Source organism: Metarhizium robertsii (genome assembly GCF_000187425.2).
Source record: "Metarhizium robertsii ARSEF 23 chromosome Unknown MAA_Scf_2, whole genome shotgun sequence".
Classification (NCBI taxonomy): Eukaryota; Fungi; Ascomycota; class Sordariomycetes; order Hypocreales; family Clavicipitaceae; genus Metarhizium; species Metarhizium robertsii.
Genome location: NW_011942160.1, coordinates 1,930,728 through 1,953,409, shown reverse-complemented (window position 1 = coordinate 1,953,409; position 22,682 = coordinate 1,930,728). Strand labels below are relative to the sequence as shown.

Here is a 22,682-nt window from a genome sequence, read left to right as displayed (position 1 = left end):
AGTACCCAAAAAGCGTGCCAATAGGTTCCTGAGTACCTACCTAGGTACCTGATCTTGTAGGTACCTAGAAGGTATCTTTTGACTAGCAGTACCGAGTCCGTATTTTTTGCGACACTGCGAGTCGCAGGACCACTCTTTCGCGCCTTAGTAAGAGCCGCCCCTGTGCCCTTGTGGGCCTGGCCTGCTCACCGCCCGCCCAAAGACAGCTCGCCTGTCCCTCTTTGGAAAAAGGCTGCATCGATCGGCGCGGCGCGGCAGAAATTTGCACCGCCAGCCCCATCCACTCACTCCTTGGACCACTCGAGGGAGGCAATCCATGTCCATGCTGGAGCTGCTGGAGCTGCAAGACGCTAAAACACAGTTGCGCACTGCTGCGGTGGGATTTTACGCACTCCAACGACCGCACGAAATATCAACCTTCCGGCCGGCCCTGTTGCTCTCGCTTTGCAGAGTCTTGCCAGGTACATGGTACGGGGCGGCGTTTCATCCACTCTATTCCAATCGCGATATCCAGTCAGCGGCCAGCCTCACCCACACCTAATATATACAGGACGAGATCAACCGACGCAGAAAACCAAGGCGGCTGACTCCGCCTTTGCCTGGAGACGGGTCGAGAGGCAAAGCAAAACAAGCAACTAGACTTGCCTTGGGTTGCCCTCGGGTTACCTTGGGTTGTAACCGCAATGGCGTCTTCGAGCGCCACGCCCCCGTCGACATCGACATCGACGTCCGCAGCAGCCGCAGCCTCGCTCCAGGTTGCTGCTGCTGACGCGCCAAGCGATGGAAAACTGCCAGGCCGGCCGAAGCAATTGGTCAATGACCCTGCCCGCACTGGCTTCGATCCCGAGACGAAATGGTGGATGAACTACTTCAAGATCCTGTCGAACCAGATGACCCCGGAGGGCAAGTTTCACTATAGAGAATGGCGGTACAAGGTCCACGAGGAGCGCGACTGCAAACGCTGTGAAGAGTACAAGGACTGGCTATTCACGTATTCCCCCGTAGTTCGATTCCTCTCCGACAAGATCCAAGACCTCAATGGCAAGCTGGACCGCTCCAACATCCATTGCCGTCGATGCCCCTCTGTCCTGGAGGAGGATGGCACGGTAAATCGCCAGGCCGGCGGCTTCGATCCGAACCATGGCATCCTGATATGTGCAAATGAGGTGCGAGACCGTAAGCACATGGAAGACACGGTGGCACACGAAATGGTTCATGCGTGGGATCACTTGCGATGGAAGATGGACTGGGTAGGAGACAAGGACTTGAAGCATGCCGCATGCACCGAGGTTAGTCTGCACAGCCTGCTTTTCGCAGCCCACCAGGTCCCTTGTGACCGAGGCATCATTATGGCCGTACTGACATGTTTTTCTTCCCAGATCCGAGCTTCGATGTTGAGCGGCGAGTGTCGATGGACAAGAGAAGCCTTCACCCGAGGCCAGTGGTCCGTCACGCAACAATTTCAAAACTGCGTCAGAAGACGGGCAATACAATCCGTCATGGCCCGACCCCGGTGCAAAGATGACGTACAGGCGACAAAGGTTGTCAACGAAGTTTGGGATTCATGCTTCTCCGATACGAGACCCTTTGACGAGGTATACAGGTGATGAGGAGGCCTAGTTGAACGACTAAACTTGTAACAATACCACATAATCTCCCCACAGGAGGACGTCATGTTAGACATGTCTGTATTATTTCAATGCTATAACGATACCCTGAAACACGCGAGCTGCTCAATATGATTTGCTTCATATCGTTTGGTCCTTTTGAAATATTCGCGCCCATTCGCCCCCGAACAAGACAGGGACGGGGGGGAGTGGAAAACCAAAAAAAAACAGAGGAAAAGAAAAGAAAGAAAGAACACCCCTTTACTCCAAAACATGCCGACGAATCCAAAACACTTTGCTGTTGCTGTGTACCAACTCCGCCCTTATTTGTGACAATGATAACCCCGACAGAAGGCCAAATAAGTTGTGTGTATGCCCGCGTTCCTTCAACGCCCCTTCTCACGGTTGGTAGCTCGCTCTCCTTTAACACAGTGCTTCACAATCCAAGGGTGGACCTGGACTTGCTCAAGAGAGATTCTCTTCTCGGGGTCAAGGACAAGAAGCTTGCCATACAGGTTAGCCAAACTGCATACTCCCACCGGGCCGGGAGCGAAATGGATGAAATAAATACGTACCCGTTTGATGAGGTCACTAGCCTCCGGACTCACAAACGACGGAATCGACATATCCGCCCTTTGAATCCTTCTCTGGGTCATGACTGGCGTATCCTCAAACGGAGCCTCTCCAACAAGGAACTCATACGTCAAAACCCCCAAACTCCACAAGTCCACCTTTTCATTGTAATAATTATCCGACGACCCGGGCTTAATCATCTCGGGCGGTAGGTAATCCAGCGTTCCGCACATGGTTTTTCGCCTGTTATTAGGAGCGTGCACACTCCAGCCAAAGTCGGAAATCTTAATCTCGCCGTGGATGCCCACTAAGATGTTCTCAGGCTTGATATCCCTGTGAATAACATGCTTGCGGTGCAAGTACCTCAAAGCCGACGCCATCTGGGCAATGTACTGAGCCGACTTCCACTCCGGGAAGCGGTTCTCCCTCCGCAGGTGCTTATACAGCTCGCCCTTGCCGGCAAACTCGAGAATCAAGAAGATGCGCTTGCTGTCGTGGAAGTGACCGAACATTTGGAGAATATTCGGGTGGCGGAGGTTACTCTGGATTTCAATCTCGCGACGAACTTGGCGCTCGACGCCGCCGCCCTGGATCTCACTCTTGTGCAGGACCTTGAGGGCGCAGATGAAGCCCGTGGTGCGCTCCCTGGCAAGGTACACCCGGCCGAATTTCCCCTTGCCGAGGGGGCGGCCGATTTCAAACATTCCCAGGTGGAACTGCTTCGGCAGGCCGGGCTGCTCTGCCAGGGAGGAGGCCTTGCCGACTGCCGCCTCTGGTCCTTCTTCCGACGTGCGTGCTGATCCCGCCGACGGCAATGGCTTGCGGGTAGGTGATGCCGGGTTGTTGATTTTTCGCTGGGCAGCTTGCGAAGGGAGAGTCACGGCGGCGACGGCATTGTGGCTCTGCGACTGAAGTGCCACTTTGAACAGGTTTGTCCGACTGTTCCCGTGGGAGAGTTGTTGTGCTGCCGCCGATGAGGCAACAACGGTCTAAGGGGGAAAAGAGACCCGGCGTCAACGATCACAGCTCTTTTTCGTCATTAGAGCACCGGCGTCTGCTGGCTGCTTGCTTACCTTGCCTTTTGCGTAGAGCCTCGTGCTCTCCCCGTGATCATTCTCGTCCTGGACGGTCATGCGCTCGAAGCGCGTCTCGAGGGTTCGTGAAGCCATTGGAATCCCCCAAAAACGGGCGGTGTATCGAAAAGGAGCTCTAGCAAGTTCGCGCAAAGGGCGGGAGAGCGCAACAAGGAGCACTTGTGATAATGGCTGTGGGATAGGGCGAGGGCCGTTGCGGGATGGGTTAGGCCAAACAGTTGGGGTTTCGGGTTGCCACAGCAACGACAACGTCCGGCTCCATCGCCGTCTTAGACATGTGTGGGGGTGTCTGTAGTACAAAAAGGAAAAAATGACATGCTCAAGAATCAGAACAGCTAAATTGTTGTATTGTCCACGACTTTTTCATTCGCCTCCGTCTTGGGCCAGGCCATGTCTAGCTGTGAACCCATATATGCAGCTGTACTGCTGCATGTAATCTGGCATTGTGCCCGATCAGTAGCTAGTATCCGGAGGCGGACCAACCCAGTCGGCAGCTCACGTAATACCAGCTAGAGCCAGGAACCTCAGTATAGTAGGAAGTTCCATTGACACACTCTACTAAATAGAGCACTCCATTATTCCACTGGAAATATCTGAAGACTTCGTCTTGTGAAGTTACCGGGCGAAAATGAGGAAGAGGGGGAGGAGGAGGAGACCTTCGTCGACACGGATGGCCCACAGGCAGGTCATGGACGGGGGCTGGAGGCGAGGGATTCGTCTGGGGAGCTCTCGGGGTCCTTCCCCGGGGCTGTCTGCGCACTCTTTCTTGCGGCATTGTTGCAGACGCTCCAAGGGCTCAAGTCCGAAATAAGAGCAAGGTAAGCGTGGCGGATGCCGTTGTAGTAGAAGGAACAAGACGAATGGGAAGTAGTATATGTCTGTCCTTGAGTTGATTGTGCAAGGGTGGGAGTAGATGGTTCTCTCCGATTCTGAGACAAATTTGTAGAGTGATGGTATCTGATGTTGCGAGAAGGATGGGAGGACGAGGATGAATATATATATACGAATTTAGAAATACAGTGTGACTCTATACACACCAAGGTGGCTTTTTTACCGCAGCGCCAACATAGCGTCCGCCTCAAGCCGGGCTAAAGTTTAATACTTTTTTACATTTAAAATTTAATATGGCAGAGTACGCCTTCATACATGCAGCACTCCATGTTGGAAACCGTAATTCACCAGGATGTGTGAGCCTGTTTATGAGAGCACGAGTATTGCAGCTGCGGTTGGCACAGAAAAGGTCATTGTGAAGCTGTATCGTCGGTGACATTGAGAGGGTCTGAGTTGAAAAGACGCCATATACTATTGTATTCAACACATCTGCCTGTCAAAAGGGCTTGCGAGGAGGACCTTTGATGGTCTCCAATCTTGGGTGTATGATTCACACCGTATAATCCGCCGAGACTAATCTTGTTGCGTTAATCTGAACATTAGCTTTGGCATGAACAAAGCATCACATATATATTTCAAAAGCCATGCAAGCCTAGCACAGCCAAGATTGCAACTTACATGCTTGCTGGGTATGATGAGCAGTCGTCTACGTTTGCTGGCCAAGTCACAAGTGGGCATTCGGCCGGAGCCGGCACGGGCTAGGAAACCTAATAATTATAGTCATACGGAAGGGGGGAAAAGACAATGGGGAAAAAAGATGAAAAAGAACCAAAAAAGAAAAGAAAAAAGAATAATCAAGGGCAGGAGCTAGCCGCCAATTAAACACTGCCCGTCAAGAAGCAAGTGTTCCAAGTACGGAAGTAACAAAGCCGCCAGGAACGACCCACCCCGCCGAGAACCCCGCCAGGCCCCTCGAGTCTTGACAAGAATGGAAGCCTCAACCTTCCGGCGTCACATCCGGCCGAGTTCGCAACACGGCCATCCTCATCACACCGTCGAAAGCAAATCTCGCAAGAGCGTGCCACAATGCAGTCCCGCCGCCTGCCCCCGATCCCCCCGGGGCCGACCGGCCGTCCCCCCACCGTCAACCATATCAACGACGTCAACGAGCCGTTTCCCACGCGCGATGCCCTTCAAGCCGCTACCAAGAGCCACTCCCAAGGAAACTTCACCATCTCAGCCCGCAAGCTCCCCATCTCCAAGGCCGGTGCCATCGACCACCTCACCGAGAAGATCGGCATCCCCATGCCGGAGATGATATTCGGCGACAACATTGTGTCCATCCTGCACAGACCCTCCAAGTGGTACTTTGAGTTTAACACCCCAGATGCGCTGGACGCCGTGGACAAGACGGACAAGCACATGCTCAAGGTAGCCTACGCACGGGACTGGGAGAGCACGCGAGAGGGAACAACACAAAACATCAAAGAGGTTGTCAAGCCCTACGACTGGAGCTATTCCACCACCTATGCGGGAACCGTGGGCGTGGCAGGCCAGCAGCAGCAGCAGCAGCAGCAATACGATGGACCCTCTGCTTCCGAAGCTGCAAGCAGCCCAATCGTCCCGCGGTTCCAACCGACAGACAAAAAGATACCAGTCGAACTACTAAAGAGGCGCGACCCGATCCTCTTCTTCGACGAGGTAGTTCTGTACGAGAGCGAGCTGGACGACAACGGAATCTCAATGTACAGCGCCAAAGTGCGCGTCCACCAGCAGCGCATGTTGATCCTGTGCCGCCTGTTTATGAGGCTAGACAATGTGGTCGTCAGACTGCGCGACACAAGGATATACGTCGACTTTGAGACCGACGAGGTGATGCGAGAGTATACCGCCAAGGAGGCCAAGTTTGACGACGTGAAGCGGGTGCGTGTTGGTCCCTTTGTTTTTTGTATGTGTATTTACCACACACTCGGGTGCTAACCCTGCCTAGAAGCTTGCCATGTCAGGGCGTCTACCGGATGACATTACTGTTGTCTTGCGAAACCCAAACGAGTTGGACCCCTTGCTGGACGTTGTGCAACACCAGACCGAAGCGCTTTGCCTGAAGTAGACGGCGGGGTGAGTAGATGGGGACAAGATGGGTTGATATGAATTGCGTATTTAGACATCCATGGCGTTATAGGTAGGAATTGCGCATTGCCGCTCGCATTCGCATGGGACGAAGCGAGCTCAAAAGCGAAGAGAGGTCGTCAGATGTTTGTATAAAGTATGGAGTCGGCAAGAATATCGCTGCTACCACGTCGACGACATTAGTTGAGGCTCATGCACACGAACCAGGTTTCTTTGTTGGTCATCAAAACCCGCTGACAAGTACAGAATCTGGTACGACAAGGTTACTCCCACACAAAGCCCCAGGGAACAAGGCGTCATGATAGTCAACTAGCCAAGCCGTATGCCGCATGGGTATTCAGTAAAAATTAGCACACCCTACAAAATCATGATGCTAAACTCATATCAATCACCGGGTCCTTTCCCCATCCTGCACCCATACGCCCAAACACCGTAAACAACCTCCCACCTGCATTAGACCACCAAGCCATAACTCGTCAAGTTTTCCTTGTCACCTTCACCGCGCTCCTAGCGGCGATGACGGCTCGGTAACTTCCTCAAACGACAGCTCCCATCTATCTACTTCCTTAAACTTCGTGCTCGCTCTCTTCAGCTCATCGGCATTCTGGATATCCTCTGTCACGGACGCCCCGACATCAAACGTATCGTCCGGAAGGGGCTGGAACTGACTGTTATCCTGCTCCTCCTCACTCTCATTCTCCTTGTCCTCCTCGTGGTGGTATGTTTTTGAGGCTGTCCTGGCGGAGCGCCGCACAGAGATGGGGGTTTGCTTTGGTTTGAGGATATTGCGTCCCTGACGGGACGTAGTTCTGCTTGGTGGGCGACTGCCTTTTCCGCGTCGTGGTCTGGTATCCTCGCCGTCCTCCCCTTCGGTGTCAATGTCAGATTCTTCCCTGTTATGCTTATATCTCCGCTTAGGGAGAAGGTTTGTGAGGTCGGCGGTGGTGGGTTGCTGAGAACGCTGGTGTTTAGAGCCTCGGGCCCGGGTACCATAGTTGGGAGAGTGCGTCAGCGATGGCGGTGAGGAGGCGTCAGATAGGTCGTCCCTATTGTTTCTGAGAGGCGTATTGATGGATGGGCGGCGGTGTCTTTTGGCAAGTGTGTGGATATCTGGCCAGACACTGTCATCCGCTTCCGAGTCACTGCTGGCCGGGGGTGCATTGATTTCATCCATATTGATGGGCGTGGCCGCTCTGGCAAAGTGAGCTGCTGGGGGCGACGCCGACGCCAGCTCGGAGAGCTCTGAGTCGCTGCTGATATCTATGCCGCCGTTGGCTTCGACCCGCGCAATCTTTTCGGGTCGAGGGCTTTCGGATTGCGCATTTCCCTCGCTCTTTCGCTTTCTGAGTGAGCGCCTACGCCCCTCAGGCAAGGGCGAGGGCGAGGGCGCGGGATCGCGTGCCACATGTGCCTGACTACGTCTCGATCGACGCCTGAGGTTTAGAGGTGTTGATTCAGCTTCTGGTGCGAATTCGCCCTCGCTTTCAAGCTCAGAGTCCCGTGCTACGCTTCCTGCTCTGCTGCTTGCCGCACTGCCTGCTATACTGCCCGTTTGCGAGCGTGCTCGTCGAGATGTCGCCAGAATGCTCGGCTCTCTGGCGCGTCTTCGGAAGATGCCAATGTTGAAGGAGGAGCTGACACCGGGTGTGTTGGTACCCCGGCTGCTGGGTCTGATGGGAGGATCGTTGCGTCCGATTATGCTGGACTGGCGAGATCTGGGTCGTGTTTTGAAGTGACCAAGGGTCCCAGAGGAGCTGGCCGCTGAATAGGGAGCGTCGGGAATATCTCCGTCTGCAAAGCTGTCGCCCAAGTCCCCAAATACATCGTCATCGGCCAGATCCAGGCCAGTGGTATCCCTTCTCATAGCAGGCGTAGCCATGGCGCGTCGTCCAATTTCAATCGAGCTTCTCGTGTCATCGGGGCCAGGTGTAGATGTAGGGTCCTCGTTCGCAAGGCTGTCTAGAGCCGCATCCCTTCTTTGGTTGGCTGCACGAATAGCATCTTCCTCATCAAGACGCAGGCGAGCTCCCGTGGATCGCGTCGACCTTGTGCGGCCTCTCGTACGGCCGCGCTGTTCATCGTGGTCATCTGTTACGGCAGCGGGCTCGGGGGAATTTGAGTCGGTCGTTGGTGGCGCCTGACGCGCCCGCCTTGCTCGTGGCATGGTTGGCAAAGTACCAGAGCTGGGCTCTTGACTGTTTTGCAAGAATTTATGCTATTGACCTAGAGATGAGGAAAAGAGGACAATGACGCAGACTTTGTGAGATCAAAATCGGGTATTGTGGCTGTCTTGTTCAAGACTGACTGGTTCTGTGTATCGAGGTGGATATTTTGGGAGTTGAGTGAGTACTTTGGTACTTTGCACCAAGACGCGTCGCGACGCGGGCGGGAAGCTACACTGTGGACTAGCCCGTCTTGGTCTGGGCTGCAACAGAATCACAGACCAGAGAGATGGAACTTGACCACCGGAGCGGTCACTGCCTGGAATCCAGTAATTATACTATTTATGTACTTAGAGTTATATTTATTATTATTATTATTTTAAAAAAATAGTAAAGGAGGATATTCCGTGGTCATTTTCTCAATAATGCTGTTACTTCTTGGAGATTTAACATGCCCGGTCCCCTCCCTGTCTGGCTCTATGTGCATCCTTCCTGACCTAGTATCTATCGTACATCAAATAAAACTCTGCACCCAAAATCGTACATATTTGTTTTTTAAATGAGCGCCTGGCCCATGAACATGCTGTTCTTGACCTCCGAAACGACATCCTTTCGGTCATTGTTGCCCACCAGAACAATACCCCTGCCACGACGACCCATTCGTCCAGCTCGACCTAGTCGATGAATAAAATCAATAGTGGTGTGCGGAACATCGTACAAAATGACATGGCGCACAGCTACCGTGTCGATGCCCCTAGATGCCAGATCCGTAACCACCAAGGCCTTTACATTGGACAGAGAGCGACGCCGGCCCACCGCCGCAGCAGGCGTTGAAATTCGTAGCGGCTCAGGCGACGTGAACATGCTGAGCACTTCGCCGTGCCGTTTCTCCGGGGTGTCTCTGTGTAGGGCCTCGGCGTCTATGCCCTTGGATCGCAAATATTCTGCCACCTCTTCCGTCTTCTCTCTTTCATTCACGAACACTAGGACACGACGAACATCCACCTCCCCCTTGACAGGTCCCTCGTGCGCCGACGCCTCTCTGCCAATGGTATAGATTGCATCTGCACAGGCGAGATCCTTGTTATTCCGGTAAGGGTCCTTTGAGACGTCAATGACACCAAGCTGGACCCGGCGCGGAATTGCATGCAAGTTGGGCGTCGTGATGCGCATCATTTTGGGGTAGTTGGTGGCCAAGTAATTGTTCAATTTCTTCGGGATGGTAGCGGAGCAGCACACAAACTTCTTCATAGATGGCATGGCTCGCTCGATGATGCTTGTCGTAACTGATGCAAAGCTTCTGTCGAACAAGGAATCCGCTTCATCAACAATGAGGTGAGATACTCGAGATAATATGTTTGGGTCCGAGTCCGCAATGGATGCGAGCAGATGGGGTGTGGCAACAATGACATCGACGCCCTTTGGCCCGTAGAGATTTCGCTGGATCTGCTGTGCCTTGAGATCCGAGGACAGCATTTCCGTTTTGAATTTGGCAACGTGTGACAGGGACTTGGACACTTTCATGACCTGCTGGGCCAGCTCGGCGGTGGGCACCAAGACGATGACTTTTGGCCGTGCCATTGTGGGATGTGGCTCGTCGAATGTTCTTCCCTTGAAGTTTGCCGCCTGTTGGCGCGCCTTTTCTTCTTCAAACCGCTCCTTGTATGCCTTGATGTCCGGGTCTTCAGCTTCAGCGATTTTGAGGGCGTCGATGGCGGGCAGGAGGTACGCCAGCGTCTTTCCGGAACCCGTCTCTGCGGCCAGCAAGAATGACTCCATCCCCGTGCTAGGGGTCTTGATCTCCCCGGGGCCTGCTTGTCCCAATAACGCGGGAATGGCCAGGCGTTGTACCGGTGTCGGTTTGATGTCGACCATGTTCTTGAACAGCTCCTCAGTCACGGCTGATTTAACAATTGGCAGCAAGTCAAACTGGTCAAAAGTGTCGTACTGAGACATCTTGTCCTTTAGACTGGTCCTCCGTCCGTACGAAACAGTAGCCAAGGCGCGCTGCATCTTCAATGCCTTGCGATCGTCAGGTTTTCGTCGCTCATCGCGCCGGGAAGTCGTGTCGGTGGAATCTCTTCTTGAGGACCCTCGCGCCTCCCTCGATCCTCGACTTCGGTCAACATTTGCTGTTCGTCTATTCATCCCGGCAAAGGGGCCATCGATTGAGGCACGTCTCGATCTGTGCTTATCAGTAGAGGCAGGGGATTGATGGACTCTGTCGGAGAGCACCATGCGAGATGGTCGTGCCTTGGCCTGTCGCGAAACGAACCGTTGCGCCACGGGCGGCTGGATGAGGGCACGAGGCGCCATCCGACGACCTAGGGTCGAGATGCACAACGAGCAGACCGAACTGGGCGCCATTGCGTATGGTTGTTACCGAAGAGCATACTCCGTAGAGATGAAATATTTTTTGGGGGACTGGAGCCCTGGCGATAGAACTGGGGCCTGTCGTCTTCTAGAAGGCTTCGGAGAGAGACCACATGCAGTTGACGCCACACGCACCAGACATGACTGGTGTTGCCTCTCGCCGCCTCAACTCAAGCTTGTAAATGCCCAGGTCCTTGCTAGGTACGAGGCAACTACTCACGTAATGGATGGGATCAGCATGCAGCATTCGTCCGCGTGTTTCAAAACACCGAGTAAAAAGTTAAATCAATTGACCGGACTGCTTCAACCCCGCTTGCCGCCTTCTTCGCTACTACTAGTATTACATGCAACGTTGCCAACGTGCTTGCGCAGCTTCAACGAGGCCAGGAACCAGTCAAAAATCATCTGATAATCATCAGCTGCTTTAGTCGACTTGCATTGAAAAGACTGTCCGTCCTTTTCTCCCTCGTATTTATGCGCGCCGTACATACATAGATACCCTCATCCGCAACCCTCACAAACACCACATCATCACCAACCTACAACACCATGACCCAGCCAACCCTCCTCGAGCGCCTCAACAGGGACGGCTTCGTCGTCGTCCCCAAGGCCTTTACCGGCGAAACTCTCGGGAAACTACGCCAGGCCGCCTCGGCCGCAACATCCAACGCCCGCCACGGCAAATGGCCCGACGTCCGCACCCTCCCCAAGCAGTTCCCGCCGTGGAAGGTTGACGGGCCAAACCCAGCTGCCGAGGGGATCTGGGGCGTCCAGGGCGTAATGCACCCGGACATGCCCTTCCAGGAAGAATTCATCAAGGTCTACTTCTCGGATGCCATCATCGACCCTACCCTCCAGCTCCTGCAGTGCTCCAAGGACGACCTGGTCATGGAGCTCTTCAACCTGCTCGTCAGGCCCGACTACGACTTCGAGCTCCGCTGGCACAGGGACGACATCCCGCCCACCGCCACTGCCCAAGAGGAGCTGGACCGTTTAAACAAGCCCGCCTTCTCGGCCCAGTGGAATCTAGCCCTCTACGACGACGCGAGCCTCGTGGTTGTGCCCGGCTCCCACCTCCGCGCCAGGACGGACACGGAGAGGAACGCCGACCCCTATGAGAAGGAGCTGCCCGGCCAGTTGGTTGTAAAGATGGAGCCGGGCGATATTGTGTTTTACAACAATAATATTGTGCACAGGGGCGTTTACGACGCCAACGTGGAGAGGATGACCCTGCACGGGAGCGCTGGGCACGTAGATGGTGCTACGCTGAGGGCGAGGAATGTGCTGCAGCACGGGCTGAGGAACTGGATAGACAGGCTGCACTTTGACGCACTGCAAGGCGAGGAGAAGAAGTTGGCGGAGCATATGAAGGAAAATTTGGTAAAGATGGGACGGGAGGCCGGTGACGTCGGCTATTCACTGCAGGGGTAGCGTGTTAGTGTAGCAAGAATTCATTATTCAGGTCAAAAATAGCTATGTAACTCTTTATTTTGGCTTATCTTGTTTATTTATTCCAACTCTTTAAATTAGAATTTCACAACCTCACAACACTATCAACTATAGCTTCGTCGTCCCCCTCCCCTCCCCAAGGATAGATAGCCTTGTACAACGAGATGGAATTGCACACCATGTCCATGGTTCACAAACCGCTCACACACTATCTGTGCAGTCCAATCAAGACAAAGCCTTCACATCCTCCCAGATAGTAGCCGGCCAGGCCAAAATGTCATTATAATCCTGTGAGCAAAAGTACGCCCACGCAAGCCCCATGTCCCTAGCCGTCTGGAAATATCGGTGCACCAAAGTCGCATCAGCGAAGGTGCCATCAAACGCCGTTCCTGTAAAGTAATTCAGAATCACCGCCGCCTTTCCCATTCTACTCGCGGGGATATTGGCCTGGATAGTCGCCGCGTCCTTGTACTGCGGCAGCCCCGGGCAGTTCAGGCAGCTCTCAAAGGCAACAACCACGTCGCAAATGTCATAGAACTCATCCGAAACAGCCTTGCCAAAGTTGCATGTCACGGTGATGGGCCTTCCGAACGCGGCTCGCGTGTATCCCACCAGGTCGCTCATGTAGGGCGCGTTCGGGGCCGATTCGTCAAAGAAGATGCCCTGGACGGAAATGTTGGACGCCGAGTACGTGTCCCAGCCCTTCCACGCGGCAACATCCTGCTTTACTTGATCCAGGGAGAACTGGGCATAGTTGGTTCGCACGTAGCCAATGGGCTTGATGTTGGGGTGAGTGTTGAGCTTGGTGACGCCCTGTATGTAGTTGATGTCGTTGTTGCCGGGGAGATGAGTGTCGCCGGGCCCGTTGTGAGGGTTGACGACGGTCAGCCAGGAGAGATCAAGGTTGGATTCTGCAGCGTTGAAGACGGGCGTCCAGTTTGCCGCGCCGTCGTCCCATGTTGCTGCTGGATAGATGTACAGAGGGAGGATGAGGCCTGTGGCCGAGACCGTGGTGGCCAAGGCGGATGTAAGTAGAAGACGCATGTTGGCGGCTGTAAGTGATAATTTGATAATGGGTAGCTGAATTTGTTTAAAGAAAGACAGGAAGATGAAGACAACAACTACAACTGTGAGTGTGAAGGCGTCTGCAACTGGTTAGTCAAGTGCTGGAATATTTGGCATTGTTATATAGACAACCTGCCAGGCATTGATCCGCCAGACACTCCCGAATGATGCCTCATGTTCAAGAATCCTTCTCACTTCACTGCAGTTTGATATGGCTGGCGGGTCATTGTCTCTCCTGTAATCTCACATGGCCATGAAAAACAACAAAGGAACGGGGGGAGTAATCCTGTACTATCCCCAAGTGGGATTATTTGCAAGTCATTGGTTGATGCCACCGATTTTCTTTCAAAGTTGCGGAGTTTCATGGTCACAGCTCAGTGACAACCTCTATACATACAAAGCAGCCGACCACCCGGAAGCTTGCAATACGTAGAGGTACAATAGAATTCTGTCATGATGAAGTGGAGTTAACAAGCCGTGATGGTCGCCCAACGCGTCCCGTAGACTGGATTCTAATTACCGCAGGAGCGATAACGTTTACCCCAGACGGGACCTAATTTCCTCCCAGAGAAATGCCGGTTCCCCTGATAACTTATTAGACGCCACTTCAGATATGTCAGGAGACCAGACGCCGACGTGTCTCGGCCCGTACAGCGAGCTCTGCGTTTGTGGCTGTCCATCAGATAGTCGGCTTGAGACGGTGGCGGTCTCGGGCAGCTCTCGAGAGCTTGAGGCATTTAACGTAGCTGAAAACTGCTCTCATTGTTAGAAGTGTGCGGCACTCTGTTCATCGTTTAACGCGGCTAGCCAGCGCCGGATACAAACCCAGGCGGCCTGGGAGTCCTATGAAGGGATTGCTGGGATAGTGTGTAGGGATATTAGAGGAGAGGCTCGCTAGTCGCTTTGCATATCTATCTGAAATAAGGAACATAGGTCTTTTTTGGCCTCGAGTTAGAATTGTTGCACATCGTACAACGGCTCGATAAAACATGCCACGATATTCACTTTAATACCGTCGATAAGCGAGAGGTTCCAATGGTAGCGTCTTGGCGGCTTTACTATATCCTTGTTTATAAGAAAATTTCAAAATTGTCCATGTTGCTGCCTGGCTGTGGGAAGTGATGGTATTGTGCGAAATGCTTCAGCCAACAACAGCCATCACGGACGTGGAAGCACGAGCATTTGTGCAGACAGTGCGAAGTGAGGGGTGCAGGTTGAACAGGGGGCGTGAGTCGAGCGACTGATGGGTCCCACTAGTCCTATTCTCAATAGCAGGGGGCGGCAACTTGTGGATAACAATCAGAACACACCCCAACACGTGAACACCTTCAACAACCGCATTCTATTCCGTGCACTCCAGGCCTTCGGACTTGTTCAGCCAAGTACCTAGGTCTAAGTACGTTTGTGTGGTAATCAGTCTACTCATCCCCCAATGGCAAGTCCACAAACTTCCAGGAAGGCTTCATTATGTGAACTCGATAGAAGCCACTGCCCAAGTAGTGCGAGTGATGTGAAAATGTTGTAGGTGTGTATGTCGTCTTGAACAGGCAGTGGCCGTACTTGCATGCCATGGCATCAGTCAACAGAACAAGGAGCAAGGCAAGGCAGTCTTTGTAGTTTTGCCTCCTATCGCTATGTGACTTCGATTGGTGCATCCAGCCATGTGTAATGCTTAGATGCCGCGAGTTTCATTCACGTCGGTACGACTTTGCCCTCTGTTTATAAAGGATTAGTAGTAGGTACCTAGGTAGATACTACTTCATGAGAATAATTTGTACATCAGGGTGCCGGAGTCGAGATCTAGGGTCGCTAAAAGAGAAGCCTGATGAGTATTCTACGACGTAGTTTGCCCTTGTTGGAGTGAAAACATGGCAGTCAATGCCTTGCTAACATGGCAACTCGTCGTTATATCGACACCGCATAGCGCCGTCTCAGTACTCTGCATGAAACATATGCACGTGTACCTGAATCATACGCAACTACTCCGTACTTCTCAAAAGTCAAAGAACTCGAGTTATACATGGTGTAACAGTTCCCACCGTGCTTCGTACATGGACAGCCACTACTGGATTCATCCGAAGGTGGGACTGACTCAAAAAGCTACACCCTCTTTACTAGTAATACTAATACTAAAGAAATTATTCGCTTAAGCTTAATTGTCGAACCTAGGTCATCATGCATCCATTGCCACGTACTACCAACTCGCAATGATGAAAAACGAAATACCATGTTCAAGGCTCCATCCATGATGCTCTGACGGATATCAGCGCCATACTTTGACAATTTTCATCACCAAGCCGCTATCTTCGTCGGTTGTGCTTCCGTCGCCTTGAGTTCCACTGGCTTGTGTCTCTGGATCGTGTTTCGTCCCCGGGCTTACATCACCCGAAGCTTTCGGTTCCTCGTCAATGCATTCCAACGAGACTGCGGACCTTGGGCGGCCAAAGCTACTTCTTGATGCCCTGTTGTCTTGCTTTCTCACTGATGTCGGACTGAGCTGTCCGCCATTTCCGTCCAAGGAGTCCAGGCTTGTCCTTCTCGACGTTGCGGGGGTTGAGTGCTGTCCATCTTCAAAGCTAGATCGACCCTCATCTGTGCTCGATTGAATCTTTCGCAAGGTATCAATCACAGATGGTCTGTCGGAAGGAAACTTCTCCAGTGTAGGATCGTCAATATCCACATCGCCAAGACTGCAACCACTGTCTGACACCATCGAATTGGGCGACTTCGGGTTCTTGCCAAAGTAGTCGTGGTCGAGACCGTCATCAACAAATTCGTACGCTCCAAAAGACTCATGAGCAAATAAGGGCGTCGCAATTTCTTCCTCCACGGCCATGTCGTTGTCTGTGCGTAGCTGGATGGGGGCCGGTGATGATACTGCGGTGTCAAACTACTGGCTCATCAGTGTGAATGTCGGGACAGAAAGCTTCCCAGAGTCTGTCGAGACGAACTCACCTCGTCGAGTTTTGCTGCTGTATCAGCAACTTCAGCAGCAACCTCTGCAACCTGCTTGATGGGAGTCCCGGAACGTTGATCGGCCTCGTGCGTCTTGTCCCGGAACACATTGGGCAGCAGTGACTTGGGGCCCGAGGCCACGATGGTATGCTGGCCTGGTGCAACGGGGCCGTCATCCTTCCGTTCGGTAGCTTCAACGAGCGGCGTATGGGATCGGTCTGCGCCGTTGCTCGTCATGGGGACTTTGAGCAAGTTGCAAGGCCTTCCTTGGTCATCTTTGACTGTTGAAGTGATTAGCGACACGGAGTTACTGGCGTCTGATGCATCGCATCACAAGGCATCGCACAGGAGAGTAACGAACCGACGGTAGCATGCCCATCCAATACCCAGCCGTCCTGGTTTGCGGCTTTGAATTTATAATAGTATTCCTTTCCAGGCTCAACGGGGATCTGGATAGTAAAATGATGCTCTCCGGATTCGTCAATGACGCCGTGCATTTCCTGCAGCTCCCACTGCGGATCAGAAAACGAGCCAGCTACGAATACTGGAGGCGCAAGGCCCCGTTTCCGATAGCTGACTGTTACCGGGACTTTGTCTGTAGGCATTCTCTTTGACTGCCTGCCTAGTTGGAGGTGATGAGCAAGCCGTGCGCAGTCAAAAAGACACTGCTCGAAGGGCGAATGTGTGCTTGACGAGGACAGTCTGCTCGGTGGCAAAGTAGATAGAATCCAGCTGTCAGGGCGTCGTGTTGTCTGGCAGCACCAGCCCAGGTCAACAATAGTGTTGTACGTGTCAAGGTTTTATCAAGTTCAACAAAGAATCGGGGTGTTGGTCGGATCAGGAGACTTCCGCGAGGCCAACGGCAGGTTTTGGAAGATGGGGAAATCAAGTCTGCCGTCTTGCACACCAGTGACGACACTGAAGCATGGAGGAGGGCAGGGAGGCCTCGACCTGGAGGCATCTCGAGCTTTACTCGATTGCCACTCGTCCAGTCCGTAGCTCCAGCTTGACTTGATTCATCAGCCTGGTGCTTCCCCGCGTTGGGCCGGCCAGCCATGGGATGCTGGAGTGCGTTGCTCAATTGGATGGATGGAACCGGCGGCCTCGTCGGTCTCTTGGGGTCTCTTGGGGTCTCAAGAGGTCGTCAAGAGGTAACGCTGAATCAATGTACACGAGTTCCCGCGTACTGGGCTTGGCAAGTCTGGTACTCCAGGCCCAGCTGTACCAAGTGCGTAGCTGCTCTGCTCAAGTGGACATGATCTGATGCAAATGAATGGCCAATCGATGTGACGTGGCGCGGGACCAGAGCCTAACTTGACTTTTTGTTTATCCAACGTGGCCGGCCAGCGAGGCGTCGGCCTTGACGATTTGTCATGTCACTTCTGCAGCTCGCTCAAAAGGCGAGTGGTAGTCAATTCTGTTCATGAACTCGAAGCATCACGTCACCGCCATGTCGAAAAAAACAAAGACGAAACTCCAGCCCTCACGGAGCACGGAGAAACTGCCGAGGTACATAGGATAAGTACCTAGGTATCTTGATGACAGTTGACAGCCAGCCCTGTGGATCAGCGGCCGGTCCGCCACGATGAACCAGTCCGTAGCTGCAGACTACTCTGCCGCACCAATTGCTCTTGCCAGGCAAGTTCAAGTGATGCATTCATCTTCCCCCCCCCCACTTCAGTCAACCCAAACCCCCGAGGGGTGGCCCCACATATACGTACATACTTGGTTAGGTCGGATCGCAATTTGTTGCAACACCATCACCGAGAATATAACATATTCACACGCGAGCTCTTTTCGTTATCAAGGCCAGCGGCCTGTTGACCGAGGCCCTCGCTGTACTTCTCTGCTTGCTCAGTCCCGACGCGGTTACACAGAGGTTCTTCATCCACCATGTCAATCCCACCACAACTTATCCGTGTGAAGCGCAAGCGGGTCGACGAGTCGCCCGTCACATTTCTTCGTTGGTCTTTGAACAAGATACCCCCTAATGTCCATTTGCAATGACTTGCTTACCAATATTGCAGAATTTGATCAAGACTCCAAGCGTCATCGAAGCGGGAGCAATTGGGCATACCAGCGTCGCGAGGTAGCTGGTCAACAACCTCCAAGGGAGAGCAACTCTACCCAGCCCATCATCCATGTGTCAGCCCCAGACAAGGTCGCAAGTCCCGATAAAAGAAAAGATGAAGCGTATATACCCGCCAAACCAGCGCAGCCCAGTGAGACAACGCCACGTCCCCTTGAACCTCGTAGGTTCCATGTGTCAAAGTCTATGCTAGCAAAAAGGGCGGCCCAAGGACCTGATTCTGGCGTCTCCAAGAAGACCAGATACGGTCCGGCCGTGTTTGTGGAATCTACGCGAAAAAGGAGGGTCCCACGAAGAAGCCTAGCAGCAAGCCAGCTACCGATGCAGCTCGAGAACGAACTGCACAGAGCCGAACAGAATTCAGGGAGCGACATAGAACGGAGACAGCTAAAGCGTCCAGGCGTAACAAATAAATCTCGTGACACAGCTTCGCAAAACGTAATCCCGACCCGAGCTCCTCTGCCTGATTCATTGATGAATCGCCATAATGAGGACATGGATAAAATAGCAAACGACATGAATGCCTGGGTACTTAACGAGCTAGGTGCCAACCTTCACAGTATGGAGCAGGACAATAGGCCATTGAGATTCAAACCCAAGAGCCCGGCCAAGCGCTTCCACGAACGGCATCCAGAGCTTGCTCCTCCCCAGAGCTCAGGAACTTCTACTGATACCACAGTGAGTGACCTCAGTGATGAGGGAGACGACGACGACTGGGTTATCGAAGAGTACGTCCGTATTCCCGCCAATTCCGTAGCTTTGGACGCGGGCCCAGCAGACGTCGGCATTCTTGTTCTCGAAGACGAGGAAGAAAGTCTTCTCTTCTTCGGGTCAGCACTCGATGAGGATGACGAGCTCGGCGAAGACGATGAAGATGAGAATGGTAAGCACACAAACATCTAATTCTCAAATCAGCCAGACTGTATGAATAACAGAAGAGAAATGTGCTGACTGGCAACAGCGGAAAACTATTACACAGCAGACTACCCCGAAGACGAAGTTGACTCTGACGACGAATATGGTCGTGACGCCTACCTCTACCGCCACGGAAACAACTCTGACGAGGAGGAGTATGACAACGAGTACTACGAAGAACAAGACGAGATGATACTCGAGGGGGGCATCGATGACGACGACGACGCCCGAATGGCACGCATCAAAGAATTCATGAAGCGAAACTCGGCATTCCCCTAGCGGCAACCCTTGGACACCTTTCCCTGCTTACTCTCACGCCCCATGCATGCATCACAATCGTATCTCGCATGATGCGCCGACCACAGACCCTATTCATAGCAATTCTTCCCAAATATGCCGCTACGCAAACATACATGCCTACCCGTCCCGCGAGTACATGACCCGGCATCAAACGGCGCGGGGTTCGGCGTTATACACAAAGGGTTCCCATATCACGTTGCCACAAGAACCACCGGAAACGGAAACTGGGGTGGCAGCCTACTTAGTTGGTACGTAGGATGGCCTCAAACAAGGGTTCCCCATAGGGTCCAAGGGTTGCCCCGTGAACCAACCCACCTCGGCGGCACAAACCCACGACGGGTACAATGCGCGGAATAGATACATACATATGTGGATAGGGTGAAAGGGCAGACCAACTGGGTGGCCAAGAAAATAGAAGTCAGAGAGAGAGCTGTGATCAAAGAATGGGCCTTGTTGGGAGAGTTCATGCACCCTCTTTGTCGTGCCGGGAACGGAAGGGAGGGAGGGTAGATCCTGCTTACCCGTGGTCTGCGCCATGCGTGAAACGGGGACGGAAATGCGCGAGCACACGAGCCAGACAGATGCTGAAAATATAGGATATGCAAGATTATCTGGTTTCAGGGCGTGTGGTTGTGTTGTGGTTGCTCTGGTGAGAGAAGGCCTGGGCTTGTCGACACAACCTCATACAATAATTATTGGACACAGGCCATCGTACAATCTGATCATGTCGTTGTGGGCGAGTCGAGGCTTTTTGACAAGGAACGAACGACGATGCTTGTCGAACAAAGAGAGCCAGTTATACCAGTCAAGTCACTTCATGATGAGAGAGCAAGACGGGTAGTAATAGTATCACTTTTTTTTTTTTTGAAATATCGTACAAGACTGTCAAGATAAAATAACATTCAATTACCTGCCATTATACGTACACAGACGTCATCCCATGTCTTTCGTAGACATTACAAATCATGCCGTCTTCACTATGATATAATGAAATTTCTTTTAGGCTCGCATGCCGAAACTATAGTCATACAAAGCATTAAGCCAGGCTGCGAACCAACACCCTGTGATTCGCCATATGCCATCAACTCCTAATGCTTGAGGAAACCCCTTGTGATATATGCATACCCCAGTACTTTGGTGTAAGATGAAACTTTAAAAAAAAAGAGTTTTTTTTTTTTGCTGACAACTGCAAGACATAGGAAAGTATTATAAGTAAGCAAGGAAAGAAAGGACTGTCAGTGCGTAGGGAATAGTATTACATGGAGAGGCCGCCCACGTCGTTATTAAAAATGAATGTCGTTGCCATGTCGCGTTTGGATGTAGTTGTTGTTTCTTCTATTGGGAGGAGTTCTCTTTTAGAGTTTAAGACGCCTCTGCTCCTTTCTCTTTCTTCGTTCCCGTCTGTCACGGTATTGCATTGCTCGCTTTGCGGCTATTCAACAAATGTCAGTATATTTTACGGGGTACGTCTGTGGGTCAGAGCATAGATCGGCTTACCCCAGTCTTGACACTTTCGCTTCAGGTCAGGATCAACCCAGGAATAGTGAATAGCGCGCTCGGGATAACGTTGGGCAAGGCCAAGAGGCTCCATGGGCTTGTCCTGGCTGTCTCTTTCACGACACTTGATGCTGATGTGTTTGGGCTCCAAGTCATCCTCGTTATCAAAGATCAACCAGCCATCCTGGTCCCATAGTGGAATCCTCTGATTCATGCGATAGTACCAAGCCTGAAGGCCTTGAACGGTTCTCTCGGGTGTTCGACCAAACATGGCGGCGAAATCTTGCTTGATACGCTGCCACTTCAACTTCTTGTCGTGCCAAGCGTAAATGATAAAATCTCCTTCCTCGGTGGTATACTTTTGGTTGATGTGTCTATTCTCGCCATCTGGGGGAGGGCTAGGATAGCCGTCTAATGCAGAGACGCCATGTACGTAGGCGTCGTTCATGTGATAAGAGGCATAATGATCCTGAGAAACGTATGCCTGTAGCGAGGGCAAGGGCTGGGGGAGGATTGAGGTTCGTCTCAGGCTGCGAAGTGGCGAGGGAGGCGTGTAAGGACGAGCAGGGCCATATGATCTTGCAAGAGCTTCAACGCCAAGATCGAATTCCTCGAGGCTGGGAAGCCGTACAAGTGAATGATTTCTTGGGCTGCCCAAAGAAGAAATACTACTGCGAAGAGGAGAACAATCTCTCGAGATGCTTGGGAAGGGGCCTGAGCATATGGGTTAGCATGCCAGTTGAATTTGATGTGAATGTTGAAACTCACCCTCCAGCTTTAGTCGTGGACTGCTTGTTGTAGACTCTGGTGGGGTGTGAGGGTGGACCATGGGCTTAGGGAGCATGATGGAAGGGAGGTCATCTGAAAGCTTTCGTGGAGTGTAGCTTTCAACATGAGTGATTGCTTTAATGCCCATCTTTGTCGAGTTGCCCGCCAGCGCCGAGCCACCTTGCTCTAGCGGTGCTTGCATTGTCGTATACATTTTTTGTTCCCCGGCAATCCGACTCGCGTAATCAACGTATTGTATGGCGAATGTAAGTAATACTACTAGTAGTATATTCGAAGCTTCAAAACGTATGCTGTGACGGTGGCCTGCGGAGTGCGCGTATAGAGAGTGCTTCAAGACACCAAAGGACTCGACAGGCCAACAAACGAGGGAGGAAGTGGGTTAAGTAAAATAGGGATGGATGAATCTCAAAGTTATAAACGTCGATGAGCACGACAGGAACAGAAAGGAACGGCCGCTCAACAAGCAAATGACACAAACACGAGGGCTAGAGGGGTGCCGCGTTCTTGTACTCCATGACAGGTGTCGAGACCCTGGCGATGGGACGGCGTCCGATCACTTTGCTAAGGCAGCGGGTTTCTTCTTCTGCCATGAGTACTTCGTACCTGAGCTGCCACGATCAAGTCCGAAAGAGGGTACGGAGTAGGACAAATGATTGTCTTGAGCTGTTGGAAGGGGGGGTCTGTGTGCGTGCCCCTGGTCGACATTGGGAGAGAGGCGAGAGACGGCACCAACACGGAGTGCGGCTAGTGAGACCAGTAAAAAGTAGGGTGGATCGTCGTGCAGAATCGACATAAACGGTACCTGCGGCAGCGGAGAGACAAACAAAACAACGAGGCCTGATACTGTCGAAGC

The 22,682-nt window shown here is 52.5% G+C and overlaps 10 protein-coding genes across 10 annotated transcripts; 4 read left to right on the top strand and 6 right to left on the bottom strand.

Moving 5' to 3' along the window:
• Positions 1-683: 683 nt before the first annotated feature.
• Positions 684-1,607, top strand: MAA_05828 (Peptidase M76, ATP23; the record flags this gene model as incomplete). Its single annotated transcript, XM_007823826.1, has 1 exon — positions 684-1,607. One exon carries the CDS (start codon positions 684-686, stop codon positions 1,605-1,607), a length of 924 nt encoding a protein of 307 aa, XP_007822017.1.
• A 386-nt stretch (positions 1,608-1,993) lies between these two features.
• Positions 1,994-3,349, bottom strand: MAA_05829 (serine/threonine-protein kinase; the record flags this gene model as incomplete). The annotated part of the gene is made up of 2 exons (XM_007823827.1): positions 1,994-3,169; positions 3,254-3,349. 2 exons carry the CDS (start codon positions 3,347-3,349, stop codon positions 1,994-1,996), a joined length of 1,272 nt encoding a protein of 423 aa, XP_007822018.1.
• Positions 3,350-5,191: 1,842 nt separating this feature from the next.
• On the top strand, positions 5,192-6,215 carry MAA_05830 (TipA protein; the record flags this gene model as incomplete). Its single annotated transcript, XM_007823828.1, has 2 exons — positions 5,192-6,028; positions 6,096-6,215. 2 exons carry the CDS (start codon positions 5,192-5,194, stop codon positions 6,213-6,215), a joined length of 957 nt encoding a protein of 318 aa, XP_007822019.1.
• Positions 6,216-6,731: 516 nt separating this feature from the next.
• Positions 6,732-8,399, bottom strand: MAA_05831 (uncharacterized protein; the record flags this gene model as incomplete). The annotated part of the gene is made up of 1 exon (XM_007823829.1): positions 6,732-8,399. One exon carries the CDS (start codon positions 8,397-8,399, stop codon positions 6,732-6,734), a length of 1,668 nt encoding a protein of 555 aa, XP_007822020.1.
• A 553-nt stretch (positions 8,400-8,952) lies between these two features.
• On the bottom strand, positions 8,953-10,764 carry MAA_05832 (DEAD/DEAH box helicase; the record flags this gene model as incomplete). The annotated part of the gene is made up of 1 exon (XM_007823830.1): positions 8,953-10,764. The coding sequence occupies one exon, from the start codon at positions 10,762-10,764 to the stop codon at positions 8,953-8,955; it is 1,812 nt and encodes a 603-aa protein (XP_007822021.1).
• A 555-nt stretch (positions 10,765-11,319) lies between these two features.
• Positions 11,320-12,201, top strand: MAA_05833 (phytanoyl-CoA dioxygenase; the record flags this gene model as incomplete). Its single annotated transcript, XM_007823831.1, has 1 exon — positions 11,320-12,201. One exon carries the CDS (start codon positions 11,320-11,322, stop codon positions 12,199-12,201), a length of 882 nt encoding a protein of 293 aa, XP_007822022.1.
• Positions 12,202-12,444: 243 nt separating this feature from the next.
• Positions 12,445-13,263, bottom strand: MAA_05834 (Spherulation-specific family 4; the record flags this gene model as incomplete). The annotated part of the gene is made up of 1 exon (XM_007823832.1): positions 12,445-13,263. One exon carries the CDS (start codon positions 13,261-13,263, stop codon positions 12,445-12,447), a length of 819 nt encoding a protein of 272 aa, XP_007822023.1.
• Positions 13,264-15,547: 2,284 nt separating this feature from the next.
• Positions 15,548-16,844, bottom strand: MAA_05835 (uncharacterized protein; the record flags this gene model as incomplete). Its single annotated transcript, XM_007823833.1, has 3 exons — positions 15,548-16,174; positions 16,240-16,520; positions 16,601-16,844. The coding sequence occupies 3 exons, from the start codon at positions 16,842-16,844 to the stop codon at positions 15,548-15,550; spliced, it is 1,152 nt and encodes a 383-aa protein (XP_007822024.1).
• A 1,288-nt stretch (positions 16,845-18,132) lies between these two features.
• MAA_05836 (Transcription factor Iwr1) lies at positions 18,133-19,522 on the top strand (the record flags this gene model as incomplete). The annotated part of the gene is made up of 3 exons (XM_007823834.1): positions 18,133-18,202; positions 18,267-19,211; positions 19,290-19,522. 3 exons carry the CDS (start codon positions 18,133-18,135, stop codon positions 19,520-19,522), a joined length of 1,248 nt encoding a protein of 415 aa, XP_007822025.1.
• Positions 19,523-20,898: 1,376 nt separating this feature from the next.
• Positions 20,899-22,022, bottom strand: MAA_05837 (uncharacterized protein; the record flags this gene model as incomplete). Its single annotated transcript, XM_007823835.2, has 3 exons — positions 20,899-20,975; positions 21,041-21,754; positions 21,809-22,022. 3 exons carry the CDS (start codon positions 22,020-22,022, stop codon positions 20,899-20,901), a joined length of 1,005 nt encoding a protein of 334 aa, XP_007822026.2.
• Positions 22,023-22,682: the final 660 nt, after the last annotated feature.